The sequence below is a fragment of the Rhinatrema bivittatum genome, chromosome 2 (genome assembly GCF_901001135.1).
Source record: "Rhinatrema bivittatum chromosome 2, aRhiBiv1.1, whole genome shotgun sequence".
NCBI classification, from domain to species: domain Eukaryota; kingdom Metazoa; phylum Chordata; class Amphibia; order Gymnophiona; family Rhinatrematidae; genus Rhinatrema; species Rhinatrema bivittatum.
In genome coordinates this window covers 411,416,607-411,433,842 of record NC_042616.1, presented here as the reverse complement: position 1 = coordinate 411,433,842, position 17,236 = coordinate 411,416,607, and the positions used below count along the sequence as shown (strand labels likewise).

General features: G+C 47.0%; 2 protein-coding genes across 2 annotated transcripts in view; both read right to left on the bottom strand.

Moving 5' to 3' along the window:
• Window positions 1-1,692, bottom strand: part of PDXP (pyridoxal phosphatase) — a 36,738-nt gene extending 35,046 nt beyond the window's left edge. The window contains exon 1 of the mRNA XM_029590102.1: window positions 976-1,692. Coding sequence (XP_029445962.1) covers window positions 976-1,684 — 709 coding nt within the window. The 5' untranslated portion in view covers window positions 1,685-1,692. The remainder of the gene's footprint in view (window positions 1-975) is intronic.
• Window positions 1,693-9,752: 8,060 nt separating this feature from the next.
• SH3BP1 (SH3 domain binding protein 1) overlaps window positions 9,753-17,236 on the bottom strand; it is a 153,480-nt gene continuing 145,996 nt past the window's right edge. The window contains exon 18 of the mRNA XM_029590101.1: window positions 9,753-10,457. Coding sequence (XP_029445961.1) covers window positions 10,054-10,457 — 404 coding nt within the window. The 3' untranslated portion in view covers window positions 9,753-10,053. The remainder of the gene's footprint in view (window positions 10,458-17,236) is intronic.

Here is a 17,236-nt window from a genome sequence, read left to right as displayed (position 1 = left end):
TAGGGCCTAGTGTAATATTTGCACTGTTGCTTTTTCAATTAGGGTTGTTACTATTTGAGTAATGACAATTAGGGCTGTTTTGGTATGGGAGGTTTAGCATACAGTTTACTCATGGCTTGCATGGCTTTCTGAGGGCCTAATATCAATTCCAAGTGTCCTTTTTACTTTTTTTTTCTGCAGGCTTTTCTGGTTGGCACCACAGAAATGCATGTAAATATAATACACATATTGTAAGTGATATTTTTTCCTCAAGACTACTTTAATGTCTTTTTTCATGTAAAATCACTATAATATTTGTGTGTGAGGAGGATGTGACCCAGGAAAGGGGAGGGGGGACAGCAGGCTGTTTTACCTAGGGTGCCTAATACCCTTGCACTGGCCCTGAAGCTATTATCCCACAGTCAGTGAACAAACTGATGCTGAAGAGAGGCTGAATATTACAGCAAGATAATGATCCCAAACAAACCTCAAAATCAACCATCTTACAGTTTTGGAAAGGCCTTCACAGTCTGCAGACTTTATTATTGATAATCTGTGAGGAGATCTCAAACATGCAGTGCATGCAAGGAGACCTAAGAATATTTCTGAGCTAGAAGAGCTCTGCAAGAAAAAGTCCCCAAAACAAGACTAAGTTGGCTGCAGGCAACCTTTGCAAGCTGTTACGAAATAGTGACAGAATGTCCACATTTTTGTACTTATACTATATTTACTTTTCCATCTTTTAAATCAGCAAGTTAATAATTTTGCATTAAGACTTGTACCATGTTAAGGTTCAGTCCGTTTCTGCTCACTTAAGATTCATTCACACATACAACTTGGCCAGGGGTTCTTAAACATTTGCACACAGTAATATAATCTAGCAAAGAAATTGGTTCGGATTCACATCAGGAATAACACAGGTGGAGGTGCCCCGTTCCCTCTTCAGACAGACAACGACTCTGCAAGGGTCGCTGGGGGAGAGACTCGCGCTCTTACCGGGGGTGCGCCGCCCTCCGCTCATCAGGTGCCAGGGGTCGCGGTCGGTGGCCACCAGCAAGCACTCGGGGTCCCGCAGGTAGAGACAGGCCTGGCTCAGCTTGTGGAAGTTAAACTCCTCATCATAGCCCACCAGCACGGCACGCACGCCGGCCTCGAGCTCGGAGCCGGGCTCCGGTTCGCCGGCCCCCTCCGCCGCCGGGTCCCCGACGATCGTCAACCCCGCCTCCCGGAGCTCGGTGCGCAGACCGGGGCCCCCGATCACGTAGACCTTGGCGCCGGGCTGGGCGCCCAGGCGCTGGCGCAGGAAGAGCGCGGAGCAGAAGGCCGAGCTGAAGAGGTGCTCGGAGCGCACGCCGCCGAAGCCCAGGCGCGAGAAGCGCTGCTGCAGCTCGGCCAGCGAGCGCCTGCTGTTGTTGCTGACGAAGAGCGCCGCCTTGCCGCGGCGGTGTAGCAGCTGCACCAGCTCCGGGGCGCCCGGCAGGGCCCGCTCGCCTTCCCACAGCACGCCGTCGCAGTCGAAGAGCACGCCCTGCGCCGGCTGCAGCAGGTCCCGCAGCACCGAGCCGCACAGCCGCCGGCAGCAAGACACCGAGGAGGAGCCGGGCGCCGAGGCCGCCGACGCCATGCTGCAAACTCCCGGGAAAATGACGTCACGGAGGCGGGAGATCCGCACCGCGCGACGGAGGGAGGGGGAAGCCAATGGCATGATCAGTTCAGGAGTGGCGGGGGGGGGGGGGGGGGGGGCTGCAAGGGGCGGGAAAAGCAGTGTTAGAGGAAGAGGGTGGGCGGGGCTGGCACGAAGTGACAGCTCAAAGAAGCCAGTGAGTGGCGGGAGGGGGCAGACCTAATTAACTGGACAAGGTGTTAGGGAATAGGGGAGGGAGGGGCGGAGGTTGTCGGGTGGATACTCTGGCGTCGGGGGACCTGCTCCTAGTCTCCCGCAGTTTTAGACTTGTGTGTCAGACTTGTCTGGTATGCTTAGCGTCTACGAGTTCATTTTTTATATTTAAATAATAAGCGAAAGTCTATGATCATATTTCTGACATTTTCTAATTCTTCGTTTGAAGCTAGAACTACCGTTTCTATAAAATAAATTATGCAGCCCTCTTCCCCCTCCCAACAAACACTTCACTTTAGGATTATTTAGATTACTTTTCCAGATATAGGTGGTATAGCTCAGTAGTACAGCATTTGACTGTGGTTCAAGATGTCTCTTCTTCAACTCCAGCTGCTAATTTTAATGCTACAGATTAATTGGGCTATCTGGAATTATTAACTATAGTAAACAGATACAGTGCCTCTTCTTAGCAGCCCCTGAAAAAGTAATCATAGAAACAAAGTATGGGGTATTGGAGCTGACCCTGCTTAAAGGTTTAAACCATCAAGAGAGAGTTGGATTTCCTAACGGACATTTTTAGATATATGAAGAAGATAAAATAAAAATTATAAGAAAGAGAGACATTTTAATTGCATTTAAAAATGTATATTCTTTTCACGAACGATGAGAGCTTGTATAAAATTTCAAAACTAAAACGGTACAGCCACAAGACTGGCAATTACCTCAACAGATGTTACCAGCGTATTAGGCTTTAATACCCCATACTTTGTTTCTATGCTGTCTAGCATTAAAACAAGAACTACATTGGATAGATTAGATGGGACGTATTTGCTGTCATATTCTGTATCATCAGACAAAACCAATGTAGTTCCTCTTAGGCTTCAGCAATTTGCATATTTTTGCACATACGTTGCTAGGGTTGCCAACTGTTAACTATGAAAATTCTGAACATCTGGATATTTTCGCCAACAATGTTCTACTTACATACAACTGTGACCCATTTGAAAAACATGCATAAGTTTTGAAAGGGCTGAACAACCTGCTATTTATCAAATAACACAAATGTTCAAAAATCTATTTTAAAAAATTATTCTTCAGTCGCAACATAAGAAGTGTCATGCTGGATCAGACCCAGGTCCATTGAGCCCAGCATCTTACCTTTGAAAGTGGCCAATCTGAGTCACAAGTGCCCAGCAGATCCCCAATAGTTGATTTATTTCTTGTATCTCACTCATAGGGATAAGCGCTGGCTTTCCCAAGCCTACCTGGCTAATAACTATTTATGGACTCTTCCTTGAAAAACTTGTCCAATCCTCTTTTGCACCTCACTATCGGGCCGATACAGTAAAAGTCGTGGGAGAGCAGGCAAACGCGCGTCCCTAGCACCTCTTTTTTGACAGGAGCAGCAGCTGTCAGCGAGTTTGACAGCCGACGCTCAATTTTGCTGGTGTCGGTTCTCAAACCCACTGACAGCTATGGGTTCGGAAACTGGACGCCGGCAAAATTGAGCGCCCGGTTTTCAACCCGCGAGCCAATTTAACATTTTTTTTTTAAATTTTTAATTATTTTTAACTTTTGGACCTCCGACTTAATATCGCCATGATATTAAGTCGGAGGGTGTACAGAAAAGCAGGTCAGAACCAGAGATCTGTCCAAGGAAAGTCGGGACGGAGAGGTAGGCAGGCAGATGAGGAACAACACAGGCGAGCTGGCAAGGACACTGAAGACACCAAGGAAATGAAGACTGACCACAGACAAAGACCAGACAGAGAACTGGAGAGACGAGACCACAGATGAAGACCACAGGAACAGATGAGAGGAAGACCAGGAACGCTGAGACGAAGATCAGGAACAGATAAGACGAAGATCAGGAACAGATGCTAGAACGCCTGGGCAACTCGCTCTACTATGCAGTAGTGGACCTACTGCCAAGGCAAAGAGGAGCTTCTGAGGTAGACTCTTATAAGCCCTTGTTGGTGATGTCATCCTCGGGTGCTGCTGGCTTCTTCCTGCCATGGGCCCTTTAAAAAGAGTGATGACGGGCAAGCGCGTGCCTTAGAAGGGCCCGGAGGAAGCGGTGGCATCAAGTAGGAATCATGCTGAATGCTGCAGTTGGCCGCGCATCTGCAAAGGGTTCTCCCCAGTATCAGAGGCTGCTGCATTGGGCTCGGGGCAGGCGGTTTGTGGGGCAGTCCGTGGACCGGCAAACGCAATAGATAAGTATAAAAAATGCTACTTATCTAAGTAGTGCTGTTTAAGACTTACCTGGCTAAGATATCCAGAAAAGTAATAGAAAAGTACTAATTAGCTGGATATGTAAGACAGCTAGATTTGAAGACTTTTCCAGGTACATTATCTAGCTGGATAAGTAGCGCTTTTTAAGACTTATCCGACTAAGTGGAGGGGAAGTCGAAACGGACCTGGATACGTGGCGCTCATCTTCTATACGTGTGTATTTGTGCACACATTAAACATTTGCGCATGGCGATTTGACATGCATATTTTCCTTAGCACTTGTCGAATTTTACACGCACAAGTCTGCAGATTTTAAACCATACGCGTGTGAAGGAAATTACCAGGTTTAACCAATTCAGCCACCAGTTTGCCCAGTGCATTTGTAGATCATCGATACCCTCCTGGTTCTTCAGCCTGAACTCCCCGCTTACCCTGACCCCCTCACCCAGTCAGTATTTGGCAACAAAGAATGTTATTCTTGCTTACGCCAGGTAATTAGCAGGTGGAAATATATGCAAATAACAGACTTGCGCGCGCCCCTTTGGCTGGCTCTAAAATAGCAATTTATGGAGGTAATTTTAAAAGGAGTTACGCGTGTAAGTGTAACCTATCGTAGCAATTTTAAAAAGCCACGTATGCATGTAAAGTGCACTTTCACGTGAATATCCTACGGACAATTCAATGGCATATAGTGTAGCAATTTTCAAAAGTCCACTTGCATGGGTAAAGTGCATTTACACATGCAAAACCCAATTTATTTTTTTTTTGTGAATGATATTTTAATGCAAAACCCAATTTTAAGCATGCAAATGCTTTTTAAAATCAGGCCCTATATGCATTGATGTTGGCCATGCCCAGGAGCACTCCTGGACCACCCCTTTTTTATATATGCTATTTTGCTATCGCACGCACATATAGGCACATGTGACTCCTTTATAAAATGTGTGCACCGGCCACGTACACGTAAGGCCGTTGTTTGCACGAATAGTTCTTTTAAATTTCACCTTTAAGCATTTTTCCCATAGGCACAAAATGGGACACATCCTTTAATAAAAAGGCCCCATAAAGGCATGCAACAAGAATGAATTTTCTTAGGGGCCTATTTACTAATTTGTGTTAATGCATTAATGTGCATTCAACACCAGATTCGAGCTTAACTGGTGTTAAATATATGTTAACAAGCATTATTGGAAATGCCCACAGTATGATAATGAGAAAAAAAGGAAAACATTAAGGTATTGGCATCTGGATCATGGAACTTCTTTTTGAAGTCTAGAAGATAGGATATGTCAGAATGGGAGATGCTCTGCCACCATGCTAACCTCTGTACTGGTGAGTTGGTATGACCCTAGGGTTAACAAGTAGTCAGTATCATGAGCATTGTTTACTAAACTTATGCTTTTGATGTTGTTTAATGGTACTGCATTTTATTAGTATGTTTTTATTTTAGTTTCTATTCATGGTATCTATAAATGTGCTGTGATATGACATGATTTTATTATGTTGCACTATTTTATACTGTGTTTGATTGACTTACTGTGTACTTGCAACTTGCCTTGAGTGTTTCAGGGAGGACTAGTGATCTATAAGAGTAAAAAAACAAATTTTAAAGATATGTGCAAAACATATCAATGAGCTATGCTGCATGGAAATGCATGCCAGTCAGCTCATTCATATTAATTATCAAAGCTACATGCACATTGTGTAAGGATGACAATTTGTGTTAAAGGAGGGCTGGTACATCAGCAGGGGTTCTTGGATGTGTGGGGTTACAAAGGAGTGGGGCTGGGAGTTAGAATAGAGGGTGAGAAAGGTCAGCAAAGGATGGGGGGGGGGATGGTACCAGTGAATGTGGGAGGGGCAGGGTTAGGGCAGAATCAGGGGTCGGCACTGGGAGTGGAAGATGGGATGGGGGGGGGGGGGAGAAAGCACTGTGGCATCAACATGGGAGGGAGGAGGGGGGTCATAGTCGGTGAGTGGGGCCTCGAGAGTGGCAGCCCAGCAGTGGCACAGGGGTGGGGAGGAGGGTGTGAAGCGCACAGGCTGCCTCCTCCAGCTGTGCGTGTATGTGACTGCCAGGCAGCGTGCGCGTCACACATCTCACAGACTCGGTGCATTAATGCACACGGAAGGAGAGGCGCTGGCAGCTACATATAAAGGTTCAATGCTTTGCCTTCAGAACCCCCAAAAGGCTTATTCACACCCCAAACCCCAATTACTTTGATTTCTTTTCTTGCAGGTTTCCGTCACACGTCTTTTTTTGCCCTTGTCTCTCTCCAATGTCAGTAGTGACGGATTGAGGATTTTGCCGCCCCTAGGCACGGTTGGCGCAGTCTCTCCCTGTCCCTCCCCTGCCAAGGTTGCACAAGGAGTAGGTGGGTCTGAGGCATGGGTTGGCAACTCTGATCCTTCAGTGCCACAAGCCAGCTGGGCTTTCAAGATATCCACACAGAATATTCATAAGATGCATTTGCATGCAGTGCCTCTTTTGCATGCTCCTTGTGGATATCCTGAATCCCCGCCTGGTTCCTGGCACTCAAGGACCAGAGTAGCTTACGCCTGGTCTAAAGCAGTCTCCTTGTTTCCTATGGCAGCTCAGGGATAGAATCTGTAGCAAAAATGTAAAAATTCTGAAGAAACTTGGAAAATATTTTCATCTTTTATTTTACATTATAAAAATAAAGTAGTTATCCAATAGAATTATTAATATAATTTGCATACTTTATTTTCTTTTATTGAAGGGATGTTGGTACAGGAAGATCTGACAGGGAGAGAAAGGGAGGAGGAGGATCAGGAATGGGGTGAGGAGAGGGGGGGGAGGGGGTGAGGAGTGTAAGAAGGAAAGAGGATTAGGAATGGAGAGGATAGGATAGGAGATGGGAAATATTAGGAATTTGGGATGGGGAAGGCAGGAGAGATAGGGGGGAAAAGAGGCTCCAGGTTCTGGAGGATAGAATCCAAGATCAAGTAAGGGAGGATCTGAACTTCAGTGGATGGGGAGGGCTGGCAGGAGAGGGGTGCCCCTAACATGCTCTGGTCTCATTTCTGCTTGTATTCCCTCAGCCCACATACTTGATCCCAATCCCTCCTCTAGCATATGAAACCTGCCCCCTCTTTTTCCCCACTCTCACACACACAGATATATGCCCCCAGCCTATTCCCATCTCATCCCCCAGCCTTTCTTCTCACCCTCCAATAATCTCTATTCAGCCCCTCCTAACTGCCCCAAAATGATCTTTCTTTGCTGCCTACTGCAGGCTCACTCCCCCCTTGGGCTGGATCAGGAAGCAGAGGGCTGTTCTCTGCTGAATGGCAGTAAATGTTCAGCCAGCCTGCTGCCTCCTGGACTTCTGCTTCCCTAGGCACAGGCCTAGTGTACCTATTAACACATCCAGGCCTGGATGTCAGTACTTTAATCAGCTCAATTTTATGTTTTCTATGCAACTCCAAGTGCCAATTCTATTTATTTGAGTCTCACAGTCTCCTCCTGCTCCTTTGGGCTTCCAGCTCGATCAGAACTGGCCTCTCCCGGGTCTGCAAAGCTATGGGCCTTCATTCCCAACTACCCAGGGGTTTTCCCCTATTCTTAACCCTCTCCCTGCTCTGCGCTAGCTCTTCCATTGCAGTGACAGACTTTGGCTATGCCACGGACAGCATCTTCCTCCAGAAGCTGTTACACACGCTCGCCTTGAGCCTGGCCACTTGATGTTGCCGCCGTGTGACGGTGGAGCCTCCCTTCCACCAGGGACTGCGAAGGCTGCCTCTGCCCCAACCCCCATCCTGGCCGGCCCGAAGGTTTGACTCGCCTGCATTTCATGTTCCAGAAAACTCTTGCCCCTTGAAAAGTGGGTACTTACAGGAACTGTATCCTGTTATGGCTTTTTGTTTAGTGCAGCTACGATTCAGTAAGTGGAGAAACAGCCTAGCAGTTAAAAGCAGCAGGCTGAGAATCGGGGAAGCCAGGATTCAAATCTTGTTTCTCTCACCAATACTCCTTGTGACCTTGGACAACTCACTTCACCATCCACTGAGTTATGTACAAATGTAGGGCCTTATTTACTAAGGTGCTTTTTCCCATTTTGTATCTGTGGAGAAAAGCCTTAATTAATCATTGCCCTTAGATTATAAACCATTTGGGGACAGGGGACCTATCAACTGCACCTGAATTTGTAACTTGCCTTGAACTCAGATTTTGAAAAGACGACTAACTAAATACCAAATCCAATCATCCATAATGCTATTTAAAAACAAGCCCGTGAATGGTATTTTGGAGAAGAGAGTCCTATCAGTAGATATAAAAGAACATGCTAACTGCACAAGAACCTGTAGAAGGCGTAATGTGCCAGGAGAACTCCTCTCCATGGGTTCCAGCCATGGCTCTGTCACTGACCCTTTGTTTGACTTTCAGCAAGTTCAAAAGAGGAAGGGAAAAATATGTTTAAAATATTTTATCGGATCATACCAGATTTACAAAAAAAAAAAAATAGCATCATTTAAAAACAAAACAATACAAAAAAAAAAAAGTAATAAACACTTTTCAACTCAAACTGGTCTAAATATCACAGAGTATTTAGAAAACAACTAGAAAGACCAGCATTTGTAAACAAGAAAGTAGCGAGAGCATGAAACAGAATGTTCTTGGAATGATGTGGAGCAAGAGAAAGAGGAAGAGGATGGCAGGAATTGTTGATTAAGGAGAACATTCTTTTCTTCTAATGAAAAAGCAACAGGGTTCACTGCTATGTACACAGCACTCTTCTCAGACAATCTGCAGCTACCTTTGGAGAGGTGCGCGAGGATCCGGGCCACATTCTTTTTCGGTACAATCTTTCTTTCAGGAGGCCTGCAGAAACTGTGCTGGCATGTAGAGGTCACATCCCCGTTCTTATGAGACAGGATCTTTAGTGCCCTGCAAGCAATACGAGGCCTTGGGTTCCCCTCCCTTGACCGCCCCCCCCCCTCCCCCAACACTGTGCTGGGGAGCTGCTTCAACAAGAAGGCGGTTTCCGAATTGTGCAGGCAGGCGCAAAACCTCTGGGTCTTTCTATCCATGGATTTTACACCAGTTCTCAGAGGGAAAGGACGTGTGCCCTTTCCCTTTAATAACTATCCAGGGATCAGGCACCCTCAGAGATATTTGCACCTGCAGGTACTTTTTCCTTTCAAGACAACTTGCGATGTTTCCTCTCTTGGCCTGATCCCGTCCCAGGAGCGCCTCCATGAGAATGCAGGTAAAAGCCTCCATTGTGTTCCTCGACACGCGTTCTTTTAGCTGCATTCAGGGCTGGCACTTTCCAGACATCCCTTCCACCCGTAGAAGCAACCACTTGCACGGATAAACGGCTTTTGCAAACTGCCGCCCCTAGGTCCAGAGAAAAGAGGGCCACTTATGAGCCGAGCACCACGTTTCGTGATGCACCTGTGATTTATACTGGCCAAGTCCAAATCTCACTTGCTCGTAGTTAAATGGGATGCGGCTGCAGGGCATTATTTCGTGTCAGGTGTTTGGAAAGTTCATATGGTTCAGTTCTTAACGATCTAAGGCCTGTCTCGCTTCCCCTCCCATAGCCTCAAAATCCCCACCATTTGTGTGGATGAGGATGGAGGGATGAGACTTCCTTTTTTTTTTTAAGCTCAGCAATCCATGGCTTGCAGGAGCGAGCAAGGGCTCAGCCTGGACATAGTTGGGACATTATTTCCAGGGGGGGGGGGGGGGGAGATATTCAGAAGCTAGCTGGGTATCTATGCTGCTGAATATCCTTGTAGAGATTGATATAGCTACCCATACAGTGATGGGGTTCTCAGCAGGTACTGTAACTGCACAGAATGCTTAAACTGGTTCCCTGAAAGGAGGGTGAGGAAGGGTCCCTGAAGACAAAAGGCAATGCATTGAAAGCAATGTCATTTTTTTTTTTTTTTGCTCCAAGATGCCCAGTTTTGACTGTCTTAAAACAGCTCTGTTATCGTGTTTTGGGACAGGAGCTATGTGTGACTTCATTATTTCAGTTCTCAGAAGACAGTACCCGGTTCCTAGGGCGAGGCATGGGGGTGGGCTGGACATTTGTTGGTGAAGGCTCGGGTGGGGCACAGTAGGAGGGGTCAGTGGGCAGGCTGGTTGTGCAGGTGTCATCCACTGAGGGAGCGGCCGAATCTTTGGCGATGGAAGATGGTGTAGTGGTCGGCGTCTCACTTTTCGATATTAGCGAAGTCCTGCTCTGACGTTTCATTGGCTGAGGTGGGAGCGGGGGTGGGACAGAAGGAGACTTCACACTGCTTCCTGTCCTCCGAAGGGCTTTGGCTTCAGCTTGGCCTTCGTGTGTCTCTGTGCTCGCCGAGGTAGCAGGAGGCTGGGTGCAGGGTAGAACTGGGGGAGGCATGGAAGGACGAGATGGGGCCTGTTTCTTTACTGCAAAAAAAAAAAAAAAAGTGTGTGAAAAAATGATTTCTGGACTAAATCTCTCTCTTTCCAACCTCATAGTCTGCTATTGTGGTCCATCCTTGTTCCGGTATCCTGACTAACAAACTTTCAGGCTTTCTGGACAATGCTTAAAAAGGGAAGCAGGTTCTCAATTCTATACCTTTAGTGGTTCTGGGCCCCTAAGTTTCTAAATCCTGATTGACCAAGAAAGGTTGAGTTCCTTGATCTCTGCTAACTGACTGACCAAGAAAATGAAGAATAGGTGATATCATCCTGCCAGACAGATTATAATGTTAAATTAACACTATCTTTGGAGAGGAGGGAAGTTTATTGGAAAATGGTAGACTCTTACCAAAGAGCTACACTTTATTTCCTCCACAGGTTAGGAAAATGGATGCTCTGTAATTGAGCTTCCCTTTTCCTAAACTGACCACCAGCAAACATTATTTTTTTTTTAATTTATTTTTTTGACAGTTCTACTTTTTCAGTTCCTCCGACTTAATATTGCCACGATATTAAGTCGGAGGAAGTACAGAAAAGCAATATTTTCTGCTTTTCTGTACACTTTTTGGGCTTCTCAAAAATTAACGGAGAGGAGAGATGACTGGCTGAAAATCTTCCACCCCATCCCACCCCAGCGTAAGCCTTCTGCATCCCCATAAAAATATGGTTTTCCCTTCACTGTTCCCCTCCCAAACCAGCCCAGAGTGCAGTAACCTTCCTCCAGAGTCTATGGCTCAGCCATTCAGCTTGCTAACTCCTCTGCACCTCAGTCTAGAAGAAGCCTGAACTTTAGCTCAGCATACACTGCTGCTGCCTGCAGTAAATGACAATGGCTCCTGTGGTGCCACCAGCTCTCTCCCTGAGCCGTGCTGCGCACATGGCCTAGATCATGCAAGCACAATGTGAAGAGGGTGCTGAAAGATAATTGAGTAGGTAAGTACCCTCCCATCTCACTCCTGGAGTGCATGAATAAATGGAAACCCTGCACTGCTCTACTCTACTCGCTACTCTTGTCCTTAATGGCTTCCACTTAGGGCTTCAGTGGCCGTTTGACTTCTACACTCCTTCCGTCTTTTGTTTGCTGCATTTGTGCCATCTGCATGCTTTGGTGGGCGGGGATGTGTTTATGGGTAGGCGTAACTGAGCAAACAAGAGACTAAAGTGCTGTTTTTGGAATCAAAGGAGTCTGCTCCCTGTATGCAAAATCTACGTACGGCGACTCAAACAGGGGCATAATACAGGCCTGACAAAGTCAAGTGGCTTGTGATTGCCACGGTCTGGCAGGCTGGATTTGGGGAGCACCAGCGCAGAAGCGGCACAGGGCTGCTAGGCAGGATTAGGGCTGGTCTTCTGTCTAGCCAGTCTCCTTCCCTGCAGGTTGAGCCCTTGGGTTCTGGGGGCCGGTAGGACTTTCTTCCTCACGAACATCAAGGCTGAGAGCTGGGTACAGGCACTTGGCTGGGAGCTGGGACCAGGCACTAGCTGGGCTTCAACTAAAAACAAGGGCAAGGCCTGGGAAATAGACAAGGGACTGAACTGTACTGGGCAGGTGGGCAGGACAAGGACAGGACTGGACAAGGATCGGCAACAGACAACAAGAAAGCCTATCAGGGCACAAGCAGGCCAAGGTAATCCTAGTAAGTCTGGAGGCTGTAAGGCACGATAGCTAGGCCCAGGCTACTAAGATAGGAGAGCCTAGAAGGCTGCAAAACAAGGTAAGGAAACTTGGAAGGTTACAGAGCAAGACAGGGAGCCAAAGTAGGATACAGAGCACAGCAGGAGGCCAAGATAGGCCTCAGAATAAGGCAAGAAGCCAAGGTAGCTTACAGATCAAAGCAGGAGGCCTGGGTAGGCCATAAGGCAAGTTATAGCAAGACAAGGCTAGTCAGGTCAAAGAGCCAAGGTGACTCCATGAAGAAGCACTGAGGGACTGGACAGGCTGGGTTAAGTAGGGCTGAGGCTAAAACATCAGGTGATTAGGAAGGAAGTAACTTGCACAACTGGGAACCCCTTGTTGGAGGGGAGGCTCCATAGCAGGCCAAACTGTGACAGTGACATCACAGGAAGCTATGCTGCTGAATATCCCATATTTGGTGTTACTTAGTCAAATAAGTTCTATCTGGATGCGTTAGACCTGCTCCATGGCTAGTCAACAATTGTGCCTTTTATGTTAAGCTTGTACTGTACTTTCCTTTTTAATGAGCAACATTGTTAGTTATTATTTAACTATTTTTACCAATTACTTAATTTATATGCATGAATGAGTCTATGTGTTGCTTTGTTAACCGTTGTGATGGCTATGCCCAACGACGGTATATAAAAATCAATCAATCAATAAATAAATAACTTATCCAATTAACTTAACTGAATGTCCAAATATCAGCACTTATCTGGTTAAGTTATCTAGCTAACCCCCCCAGCTAAGTAGCACTGCCCTGTTACGCCCATTGCTCGCCCACTGGATATCCTGCTATCTACTTAGCTGGATAAGTGGCTTATCTGGCTATGTGTCGGCTGCTGAATATCGGCCTCCCTGGATTTGGCCCTGACAGTAAGTATTTCTGATTGTTTCTCTGCCATGGGCTGAAGGGGGAATAATGTGGCAGTTTGTTTCAGCCTGCATTTTCTGGGGTGGGTGGAAATCTGTTGAATGAGGCAGAATATAAATCTTTTAAATAAATAAATAGATAAATACATTCTGTCCTATTTCTGGCTTGGCAAAGTTGTGCCATGTCTGAAGTTTTTCATTGGTGGGGTGGGAAGCATTTCATTGCGCCATTATATTTTTTTTTTTCTTGAGCCCAGAGAGTCCAAGAAGTGGAACTGCATATTTTGGAAAAAAAAAAAAATGATTAGACTGTTTGTTTTTCAGAGATAATAGCAGTGATTCCATTATTTGAAGGATATTCCAGTGATGATGATCCAGACTTTCTTCCAGGGGGGGTGGAGACTCTGAACCTGAAGGTCAGATTTCCCATGAAAATTTATCTAGCAGTGATGGGTAAAGTTTGATGGTGTCGACAGCCAAGATGCCAAATCCTCTAGTGTTATGGAGGTGCATCTTGTGGTCGGCGTGGTAGAGGCAGATGTAGGTCTTCAGAGTTACCACCTCCTCAGAATATCCCAGATGCTGCCATCAAGACAGAAAGGTTTGGCAAAAAGCTCCACAGCAGGGGTATAGCAAAATGACAGCCAAAGAGACTGTGCCTGGAGCGCCGAGATTCTCCTGGCTGAACAAATAGCCACCAAAAAAAACCTCCAAAAAACCACTTTAAAGGTCAAATTTTTAACCGTAGCTCTCTTTAGTGGTTCAAACCGAGCCTCAAACAATCCTTTAAGGACTAGATTCAGATTCTAAGATGGACAAATGTTCTGCCCCTGAGGACACAAGTTCTTAGCTCCGTGAAGGAATCGTATAATATCCGGATGTGTGGACACCTTACCCTGGAGACAATCCAATGTCACTACCTGGACTCTCAGAGTTATAGGCCAGTCCCTTGACCTGAACCTTTCAGTAGAAAAGCCAAAACATGCAATATCATAGCCTGAACAGACTAAGGCTGCACTCCGTCAACAGCAGGCCAGGGCTCGAAGAACCTTCAAATTCGCATATGTCATGGATGTAGAAGATCGCTTAGCCTGCAAAAGGTGAAAATAAGTGCTTCAGTATATCCCCTCCATCTCAGATGTCTCCTCTCAGAAACGAAGTCATGAGACACAAGTGAGCAGCCCTACCCAAAAATATTGGGCCCTGGTAGAAAACAGTTGACAAATATCCAAACCTCAGGGGCTCTTCTATGGCCTTGTTGATTAGATCTGGGAAGCATGGTCGATGTGGCCATTCTGGAGCTATCAGGATCATGTTGCCCAGATATTTCTCTATCCACCGTAATCCCTTGTCCACCAGAGGCCACGGAAGGGAAGACAAAGAAGAATCCCTAGAGTCCATGGCAGCACCAGAGCTCCGATTCCTTTGTACCATGTTCTGTTCAATGGCTGTAAAACCACAACACCTTGGTGTTCTCTTTGGTTGGCATACCCACATCTTCAATGAATGAGACACATCGCTTCCTCTGTCAGCTCCCATTCCCTGGGGTCTAACTTTATCTGATAAAATCCGCCTGACTGTTGTTCACTCCGATGATGTGAAACGTGGCCAGCCGCTCCATGTGCTGCTCTTCCCAGAGTATCAACTCTCGGGCCTCTCAAGTCACTGCCTGAACCTTGATTCTGCCTTGATGGTTGATGTAGTCCACTGTTGCCGCATTGTCTGATAGGATCCATACTGGATGGCCGTGTAACCTTGGCAGACAGGTGTTATAATCTGGTGTGGTTGTGGACCCTGGACCGTAGTGAGAGCTGACTCCACCCACAGGGAGGAGCCCTGTGGGGACTCACTACGGATGGGCGTGGCCTCAGCAGAGACAGACACAGATAGAGACTTTATTACTGGAATCGTGGGTGATACCCACGTAGTATCAGAGTAGTAAAGCTGCTCAATGTTGATATCCCTGGTAGTGGCCCACAGAGCGGGGTACACCATGGAACATCTCTCAAGATATCATCCCTTAAGGTGGATCCGGTAGTGGCCCGCAGAGCGGGGTATGCCAAGGATCAGCGAATAGTAGTTCGGAGAGGTGCAGAAGGTCAGCAGAGCGAAGTAGATGATGGTACTTACTCCAGAGTGTAGGAAGATAGCTGGGATGAGCATGGTAGTGGCCCGAGGCATAGGGTACACCGGCGGTTCCATCAGCAAGATGCTGGAAGCGATGATAGTATTCACAAAGCTGAACTGGCGGAGTCCTGAATAAGGATGACAGGAATCTCCAGGCAGGAAGGCCCTCCGAGGAGCAGATAGCCAGAACGTAACAAGGCCCCCAAGGAGCGGGTACCTAAGGCGTTCTAAATTCAAGCAGAAGTTCAGGTAGCGAAGTGTAGCATCTCCAAAAGGAGTGGAATAAGCAGGAAAGAAGTCCTTACTAACTCATAGGAAGCATAGGCTGGATGGGTTAAATACTTCTGGCAGGTGACATCATGCGGAGGATGCCCCCGAGGTTCCCACCATGACATGGATAAGAGAGAGCCTGGCGCGCGAGCATGCCCTAAGTAATCTCTGACTCAAGATGGCGGACGGGATTGCCCACACTGTCCTGGGGACACCGAGGAAGGTGGCGTTGTAGGCTGAGGCCGCCATGGCCTTGAGAATTGCTGTAGCAGGGAAAAGAGAGGTGAGCAGCAAAGGTCGCAGCCGTCTGCGACCGACAGGCGTAACAACAGGCAAGCACAGTGAAATACACCACTCTTATCTCAAAATGATTGATAGGCCATGAGGCCTCCTGTTTCAACCACCAGCCTTGCGCAGACTGATCTTTCCACGCTGCCCTCCATCCAGAGAAGCTTGCATCGATGGTGACTATTATCCAATTCGGAATCTCCAAATCCGCACCACGCTCGAGATTGGTGTGAGTAAGCCACCACGAAAGACTGTCCCTGGCTTCTCTCTCTAACGGAAGAGGAAGATGAAACTCTTCCAATAATGGATTCAGCAGGAGAGAAGAGACCCCTGCAGAAGTCGCATATATGCGAATGCCCAATGCATTAATTCCAATGTTGATGCCATAGAATTCAGGACCTGTAAATAGTCCCAGACCCTGGACACCTAAAGCTCTAGTAGAAGCCTAATCTGACTCTGCAATTTCAGCAATCTCTCTTGGTGAGAAACGCTCTCTCTGCCAGTGTGTCAAACTGAGCGTCCAGATATTCTAGAGTTTGTAAGAGAACTAAATGGCTCATTGCTAGGTTCACCAACCATCCTAGAGACTTCAAGTGCATCGGTACCTTTTGTACCGATTGTCGACAGAGGTCATCTGATTTCGCACAAATAAGCTAGTCATCCAGATACGGATACACCAACACACACTTCTTTTGCAATACGGCCGCCCTTCACCACAATCACCTTGATGAAAACGCCAGCCGATGGAAGGGCTCGAAACTGGAAAATGTTTCTTTAGGACCATGAACCTTGGAAATTTCTGGTGCTCCGGCCTGATGGCTATGTGCAGATACACCTCTATCAAGGTGAGAGATGCCAAGAAGTCTCCCTTGCTTACTGTCGCTATGAGGGACCTAAGAGTTGAACCTCTGAGTTTACTTTCTTTAAATCCAATATCTCTTGACTTGGGTACAGAGGAAACAGAAACAGGACGTTTAACTTAAAATTGACCTCCTACCACACTAAGCATGTTCAGGGTCTAAGCCAACAGACTTGGACCATGCCAAGTGTGTTCAGAGTCTGAGACAACAAACTCAGCAAGACATCTATGAGAAAGAAAGAAACATCTGAGCAGAGTCTGAAGCAGCTCTCAATCATATGCAATTTCTCCCTCTTCTAGTAGTGAGAAAGCTAATTCCCCATTGGAATCTTCCAATGTCTCATGATCCACACCCCCTTGAACATTACCAGGGACAGCCTCCCTGCGGCGTTTGCCCACTGTGACTGACAAATGGGAGGCTTGAGCCTTCACTGGGCACTCCTGCAGAACAGTTTGCAGGCCGTGAAACATTCCACCAAGTAGGAGGAGGAGGATGGATCTATACCAGAGCCCATAGGCCCAAACTTGCTCTCTCCAACCTCCTCTTTCTCGGGGAAGCTGCTGCCCTTAGGAACAAGGGAGGAGGAGAACTGACCATTGCCTTGCCTCCCACTCCACTCCCCTCCAGAGACACCATAGGCCAACGGGATGTCCCAACACGGGCAAAAGCTG